We start from the raw sequence: 8,254 nt of genomic DNA on the forward strand, positions 1-8,254 counted from the left end.
TGGAGTCTGGAAACTCGGGAATGTTTGGTTTTCTAGCTTTTGTTCGAGTACTCGTATCTTCGATTCAGGACTTATTTTACCATTGTTGATAGTGAAATTGGAAGGTGAAGTTAGATGTGAATTACGCGGTACCCACTACACTACCCAGTATCGTGTGCTGTTCGCTTAAAGTTGAACCCTAAATTTGGAAGATGAAACGAAGCTTTATCTATGTGTCACTGTGATCTGCGGAGTCCTTCTGGTTTTTGGCTTTGGATAATTGAATCCTCTGCAGTTTTCTTTTGGACTGGGAGTTTCCGCGTTTTCTGCTTCTCCTCCCATTTGAGAAAGGTTTTATCCGGACCCCTCACTAATAATGCCATCTATTATTCATTTTCAACCATTTAACGGTGTGCATCAGTTCACACCGTTTGCCTACCTTCTGGAGATTGACGGATTTAACATTCTTCTGGACTGCGGCTGGGACGAGCGTTTTGATCTCAAATACGTCGAGGAGCTTGCAAAGTATCCAATAAGTTTTGTGTGTGCTTGTAGTAGTCGAATAGCTGCCGTGCTTAGTTTTGGAGTAATATTAACCAGCATCCATGTGTATGCTGCACGTCATATTTTTCTTACGCCGCCTCTCAAGAAGTCAAAGTAATCATTTTTACTTTAATATATGCCGACGGTAATGATGTGATTATTGTGAAGTTTACCATATTATGCTAGGAAAGTATTAAATTTGGGCTGATAAAAATTTTTGCAGTGATCATATCGTTATTTATAACCGTTCTTCTACAGAATCGCTCCGCGTTTGGACTGCGTGCTGCTTACATCTCCTGATTTGTACCATGTGGGTGCTCTGCCCTACCTTGTTGGACGTATGGGATTGGAGTGTCCCGTGTACGCCACCAGTCCGGTGTACAAAATGGGCCAAATGTTCATGTACGACTTGTACCAGGTGAGTGCTGCACTTTCTTAAGTATTTAAATCTTTTGACTCCGGAATTTTGCATGTTACCTTGCACCATTTTCTGTGGGAAAACTGAATTTTTATTAAAGTTTTTTTTACTTTTGTAGTCGAGACATGATTACGAAGATTTCGATCTCTTTACACTGGATCACATCGACGCGGCTTTTGATCGAATCATTCAAGTGAAATACAACCAGACAGTTGCCTTGAAAGGTACAGATAGGTACTCGCATAGCCTTAACATTCACAGCTTTTTTTTTGTTATGGGTCGCGAAATTTAAGCTTAGGATTTCCCGGACCACTGCGAGCTAATGGATTTTTGTTTCAGGGAAAGGAGAAGGAATTCGACTAACAGCCTTATGTGCGGGTCACATGCTCGGAGCATGTTTGTGGAAAATTGGCAAGGACGAAGAAGAAATTGTTTACGCTGTTGATTTTGCACACAAGAAAGAAAGGTACGAGTCAAGTGCGTCTTTGCAAAAATCTTTTCTGATTCAGTTTTACATGGTTTTATGGCTGTGCAGGCATCTCAGCGCCTTGTCTCTGGACTCCATAAATCGCCCTCATTTATTGATCTGTGATATTCTGAACGGTGCTTATAATCCACCAAAACGGCGAACAAGGGATGAAGAATTGATGACCACCATCCTGCAGACACTGCGCCAGGAAGGTGATGTTTTGATCTGCATTGATACGGCGGGGCGGGTCTTGGAGCTGGCGTACATGTTGGTTAGTCACCGGCTTTTTGTCAACTTTTTGCCACATTTTGATAGTAATTACAGGTCTACCTACTGTATATTTCAGGACCAGCTATGGCAGAATAAAGAGTCAGGATTGAACAATTTCGGTGTTTGTATATTGAATAATGTCGCCTACAACGCCATCGAATTTGCCAAATCCCAAGTAGAATGGATGAGTGATAAACTAGTACGGGGCTTTGAGGACAACCGGCAAAATCCGTTTGCGTTCACCAACGTTCAGCTCTGCCACAGTCAAAGTGAACTGAAGAAGGTGAAAAGTCCGAAGGTATGTTTGTGCACTGGGAAAACTATGTTACGTGATTCAAAATTTAGGTTGTGTTATGCAGGTTGTTGTTGCATCGCCTCCGGATCTTGAATGTGGCTTCTCAAGAAATCTTTTTATGGACTATGCCCGCCATGCCAAGAACACCATTGTGTTCACTTATCGGACAACCGTGGGAACGCTGGCCCACTTTCTTATTCAGAATCCTCGTGTGCCGGTCTTGACGATTGATCAGCGCCGACGTGTGCCTCTGGAGGGAACAGAATTGAAAGAATACATGGACAAAAAGCGAGAGGAACAGTTGGCCAAAGCCCTTCGCGATCAGGAAGCCAAAGAAGAGGCTGAACTAAAAGCATCGGATATGGAGGCTGATCTCGATATGCCCATGCCGGAGAAGGGTGCGGTGACTATTCAGCAGTCGGATCTATATATTCGACCATGCGGGAAAATGCCGTTCCATTTGCTTAAACGGGGCCCTAAACCTAATGCTATGTACCGGTTTGAACGGGATCAAAATACCAAAGATGAATTCGGGGTTTCCGTCGAGTAAGTTGTGCATTAATTTTTTGCTAACTTCATGACAATGATAACTCACTCGCCTCCGGTTCCAAAAGCCTTGTTTCCGATAGTGTTTGTTTCCATTGTTGGGTGAACTCAAATAATAGTTAGGACTTCTCTGCAGTGTCGAGACCATGCGCAACAGATTGAAGGAAATCAACAAAGGCGTTGAGGTTGAACCGTCACCAAAGGATGGTGCCAGCAAAACCCGCCCAGACGACAAAATGGACGATGATTCGGAAGAAATTGCCGACGAAGTGCCGACAAAAACCATATCCACACCTGTTACCGTAGAGATCAAAGCTACCCTGAAGTTTATTGATTTTGAGGGCCGTGTGGATGCCGATTCGTTGCAGAAGATTTTGACCTTTATTAATCCGAAACGTCTGGTACAGTGCTCCCGCATCTGTCTTCTGCAGGAGAAGCACAAGCATTCATGGTATTTTTATTTATTTTTTTTAGATTATGGTACATGGTTCGCCACAGACCGCCGAGGTGGTGGCAAACTTTATGACCAGTCATTGCCAGATGAATACGGAACATATTTTCTATCCAGATCTCCTAAAAACTGTTGATTGTTCATCGGAAACGCATATATATCGCGTGCGTATGGCGATTATTAAATTGAATGATGGTGTTTTTTAAGCTGTATTAACGAGAAATCCAATTATAGGCTAAGCTAAGTGACGCTTTCCTTCGTAATGTGCAATGGAAACCTGTAAAGGGAGGCCAGATGGCCCTGGTTCATTGTAAAGCGTGGTATCGCGAGCCTGTCGCGGATAAGGAAGAGATGGCGTCGGAATTCGATATACCGAGTGAGTTTTTTCTTACCAGATTGTTCGCATAACCTAAAATTTGTAGATCATGGATTTTATTGTAGTGGCTGCGGCCCATGATCCCAACGTTCCGACTCTGGAGCCTACACAGTCAAAGAAATTTGTAAGGAATTTTTATTATACATGCTTCATGAAAATGTTCGTTGCCATCTGCAGTAAGTTTTTACTTGTTTTGTTTTTCTAGGCCCCTGCCAGTGCGCCTTTAGTGATAAATAATTATAAGTTGTCCGACATCCAAAAGTTTCTTCGACAGCATGGAATTTATAGCGATTTTCTAACTGGCTCACTAGTGTGTAGCCGCTGCGTGGTTATCAGCAAGGTATTAGTTATTGTTTTGAGTATTTTGGTTTGGAATAATTTATGTTGTTTAATTTTTTTGCAGACGCAGTCCGGGAAACTTACTGTGCAGGGCCCATTTTCTGTGGAATATTACCGGATAAGAAAACTTTTGTACAAACAATTTTGTGTGTTTTAAAACAACATTGTATTTCACATTCGGATTGGGCGGCTTTTGTGTTTTATTCGAGGCTTAGTCAATGAAATGTAGTATTTCGAGATCATGTACTTCATAACAATCACAATAATTTATCAAGCGTTTGACTATGTTGGTCAGATTGTGAAAGCATTAAACTCTGCGGAACCAGAATAGCTTCTCGATGTTCCTGAGCGGCATTTCCACGAAGAGCGCCGCGATAAAGGCCACAAGATACACGGATACCACCTGAGACCAGAAGATCGTAACCACCTGGTACCAAGTGTAGCCCAGCATCGTGCGTAGGCTTGTGTAGTACATCTGGAGAATCAGAAAGTGCACGAGGAACGCGGCATAGGTCAGGCGACCGAGAACGGTCCATATCCGCAGCGACAGGAAACTGCGCACCACCATTCCATAGTCGTACTGACATGCGTAAACCACCTAAAAATAGTTACAAAAAAATATGTAATTAATTCCAAAATTATTGTTATTTAAATTATTACAGGTCATCTTATGATTTATATTCAAAAATTAGTGTTTTCTCGAATATTAAAGCCTACAAAGGGAAGCGCAGACGACAATACAGTTTGTTTGTGCTCTAAAGTTAAAAAGGATAATGAGGAAAAGTAATGTGTTGCTTACCCAGGCGATCGACAATGACCACGCAAGTCTGGTAAGCGCCGCGTAGGCTGTTCGCTCTCCCAGAGTCATGTCCGTTTTGGTCTCCAGACCCCCCATGTACAATCCCATGACACAACATACTCCGGCGATTATGGAGAGAACCCACCCGCAAATGAAAACAGGCAGATACCAGCCGGCGTTCTTTCCACGGAAGCGCACCATATACACCGCCATCATGGCTCCCATAAAAAATGCGATGCCACCGGCATATGGCTTGTCGTAGAAGTATTCAAAAGTTTCGTCGTATTTGTATGCCGATGGGAGTGGGCTAAAATTTTTCATTAAAATAAGTAAGTATTTACCTTTTGTGCAGCATTATAATTATTTAGCTCACTCATGAAGTTGTAAAGCGGTCAAAGGTAGACCGTATAAGGAAACGAGAGAACTAATCGTAGCCACGCATGCAACTATCAGCGCAGCCATTATGGCCGTTCCCAGTTTCGGTAACCTGTAACACATACACAGAGTCAAAAAAATCGGCAGCATCAACATTTAGTAATAGATATACGATAAACTCTAAATATGACACTTATAAATACGCTACCGCAGTAGCTTAGTCGGTTTGCATTATACTCGTACAGTACTTATTGACTGATGTATCTACAGAGTATATGTACTCTTCATCATAACGACTGCAGAATACCAATCATTATTTACTACTTATACTTATTTACTTACTTGACTACGATGGCGAGAATTATGGGTGTAATTATGAACAGTTGCATATCCGCGCTTAAAAACCAGGTCCACGACATGCACTATTAAAGCATCTTGTTTAAACTTATTCGTGTCTAAGAAAATTAACCGTTTAGCTCTTAGTACTTTGCACTTGCCATTTCGTTTTTGTTGAGGGGAATGATGTTGTTAATGTAGAGAAGATTTGTCCACCAGTACTTTTTACAGAATTCAGTTGGCGATCCTTCTTGCTTCACAATAAGCTATAAGATGTGCCATCAAAAATTAATGATCGATAAGATAACTCGGGAGGTTGGCGAATCTGACATAGTTATTAAAAACTGACATAATAATTGTATTAACATGCTGCAAAACTTTTCGGTGGATTTGCTCTTACCGAGTATGGACCACCGACAACGTAGGGAACGATATACAGGTAAACCAACAGCACAACCATGTACAACGGAGTCAACCTGCAAGAAAATGGTAAAAATGTGACAGGTCACAGCACGTATCTTTTTATAGTACTGGCAAAACTTTTTCCGCAGATTTTGTATCTCTCGACACAGCCAGGTTAATTAAAAGATTAAAGCATTGAAGCACGGCTTAATTAGACTAATTAGAAATCTAATTGCAAATACGCATTATGTGTTAATATAACAGTTTCTTTTGCACCTTCTTATGATATTGTTACTATCTACTCTGTATGCTCCAAAATTTCGGATTTGCACTATTCCCACCTCCAGATTCTTTTGGGATAGGAAAATGCCAGCGGCAAGCAACTCTTTGTACGTTCTACTTCCTTGAGCAAAGTGTATGCAATAAGTAATCCACTGAGGAAAAAGAACGTATCGATGCCAAATGATGCATTTAAAGGAATCTGTTGCAAAACTCCTTTAAGGCTATCCACAATTTCATATTGGTTATCTGAAAGGTTACGAATTGGTTACCATATTGTCGTTGTATGGGCGCAATTGCAGATCTAGACGAAGTAAGTCCGATGTCTAGACAGAATTTATAAAAGTTAAAAATTCAACCAATAATCAAATTATTATAATCATAACAGTAAAAAAAGTTGTTAAAAAGTTGTGCAAAAATCGTCATGTGGTATAGAGGCACTGTTATTAACTCAAAATATTATACGAAGAAAACGCGACACACTGTTGTTTAATCAAAAATACTCTCAAAATTTAATAAAAATGCATTGATATGGAAAATATTAAAATATAATGACTTACTGAAAAAGCTCTGCCCGAGATGGTAAATATGCCCCAACATCACCCACCACATACTGATGACGCGCATACCATCGAGATACTTCAGCTGACCGGGTGCGGCCGGTGCGAAAATTTTGTTAACATTGTGTACTATGGAGAAGCACAGGACCAATTTCATATAGATTGGATACTTGTTCTTCCAGGTCTTTTTTTCTTCGGTTTTGATTTTAGCAGAATCCTGTGGTGCAGGGTTTGTTTGATCGAAGGATGTTTCGTTTTCTAGTGCAATGTCGATGTCCGGTTGCTCTTCCCGCACAAATCCTTTGTTGTCTAGCTCGTCTTCTATTTTTCGCTTCTTGGACACATACGTAACTTTGGCTGCTTCGTTCATCTCTTCGATGTTCCACCAGCGTTTATCAAATAAGCGGAAGAAAAAATGTATTATCGTACACCAGATGCAGGCGAGGACAATAATTCCTAAAAGAGGTACGCCACAATATCAGAATCGATCTTTCCCACCAAACTAATTTTATGAGCAGATACGGTATGGAGCTTTAATGTAACTATAAAACGATTATGCGTTTTTATGCTTATACTTTTCGTCATCAACAAATTGCTCTAAAAAGCCGACCGCAAAATTTTTCCGAAAGGCTAATAACCCATGACTTGTCTCTTACCTATGATAATCAATGTTGTGGTAGTTCCACCTTGCGCGGGAATTTTTTCGTCGCTGCACGCTGTTCCCTTTCCTGCAGTTACTCCGCTGGCTAAGTTCAGAATATGTATTAGACTTATAAGTAATTCATCAGCATCTTTTGCTGAGCATGAGGCCGGCAGACACGTGGCGAACGCCAAAAGCGACGGCAGCTGACTTAGTAGAGTACTGTTTAACCGGACCACACAGTATTTTGCCGCCGGTACTAAATCAAAGGACTCTTTTCCTTCTTTGGTGATATATGTTACGTTGCGCCGCGCTGCGACACACATGTCGTAAGCGCCCATCCACAATATGTGACCTTTGGATATCCCTGCTGGAATTTTGGCAAAGGCATCCAACACTAAAAAGAGGAGAATTCGGCTTTAAGTTTAAATAAAATTAAAGTTCATCTTTGTTTTAGCATGAACAGATATGCGCAGATGCAAACAAACTTTGTAGAGCGGAAAGATTGATTCCATTATTATGTTAGTTATGACTATGGATACACTGCGTATAGTATTATACAGCAATATAAAAGGGTGAGAGTTCTACATACATGAATATATGAATATATCTGTAGATATGCCATGCACCATTCGTATACGAGTTTGCTGTACATGCTTTGATTACACATAATTACAAATACTAAACCGACACATACTTTCTATGGCGTACATCTTTCCTTGCATAAGATCGAGAAACCATGTCATTGTGTCATTATAACAAGGGTAAGAGACTTCCAGGCTTTTGCCGGGTAAAAGATCCAGAAGGAACTTGGCAAGTTGTGTTGGATCGGAAAAGTTGACATTCCCCGTAGTGATCCCTGGTATGGTAATAGAGCCCACAATTGTCCCTAGGAAGTCAGGATGGAGAGCACTGAGGGCATTCACGCTGGGGGCGGAAATGCACAACACCAACACCGCCACTACGAGAATCTTTTGTAGCATTCTCAAATCGTTGAGACAGTGTTAATATAAACACTGCAATATAATCCTTCTCGGTTGCAAAAGCACATCGAAATCCCGGCTGCGGGCTACAGGTGCGAGAAATATTATGCAGGTGGACGCAACACCATATTAACGACGATCTGTCCGTCCGTAATGATTTTGCGATCGGTGGATACGCAGCGAAATACTCCATG

The 8,254-nt window shown here is 41.2% G+C and overlaps 2 protein-coding genes across 2 annotated transcripts; one reads left to right on the forward strand and one right to left on the reverse strand.

Moving 5' to 3' along the window:
* LOC129588493 (cleavage and polyadenylation specificity factor subunit 2-like) lies at positions 1 to 4,264 on the forward strand. Its single transcript, XM_055482705.1, has 13 exons — positions 1 to 504; positions 781 to 940; positions 1,059 to 1,164; positions 1,280 to 1,406; positions 1,476 to 1,680; positions 1,756 to 1,977; positions 2,039 to 2,520; positions 2,657 to 2,921; positions 2,995 to 3,135; positions 3,206 to 3,347; positions 3,413 to 3,471; positions 3,553 to 3,687; positions 3,751 to 4,264. The coding sequence occupies exons 1-13, from the start codon at positions 356 to 358 to the stop codon at positions 3,841 to 3,843; spliced, it is 2,286 nt and encodes a 761-aa protein (XP_055338680.1). The 5' UTR covers positions 1 to 355; the 3' UTR covers positions 3,844 to 4,264.
* Positions 3,873 to 8,254, reverse strand: LOC129588494 (nose resistant to fluoxetine protein 6-like). Its single transcript, XM_055482707.1, has 10 exons — positions 7,775 to 8,254; positions 7,094 to 7,474; positions 6,438 to 6,893; positions 5,940 to 6,126; positions 5,597 to 5,672; positions 5,358 to 5,462; positions 5,203 to 5,282; positions 4,859 to 4,972; positions 4,486 to 4,792; positions 3,873 to 4,284 (listed from the first exon to the last, which is right to left on the reverse strand). Exons 1-10 carry the CDS (start codon positions 8,058 to 8,060, stop codon positions 3,994 to 3,996), a joined length of 2,283 nt encoding a protein of 760 aa, XP_055338682.1. The 5' UTR covers positions 8,061 to 8,254; the 3' UTR covers positions 3,873 to 3,993.

Source organism: Paramacrobiotus metropolitanus, unplaced genomic scaffold, assembly GCF_019649055.1.
Source record: "Paramacrobiotus metropolitanus isolate TYO unplaced genomic scaffold, Prichtersi_v1.0 Parri_scaffold0000030, whole genome shotgun sequence".
Lineage (NCBI taxonomy): Eukaryota > Metazoa > Tardigrada > Eutardigrada > Parachela > Macrobiotidae > Paramacrobiotus > Paramacrobiotus metropolitanus.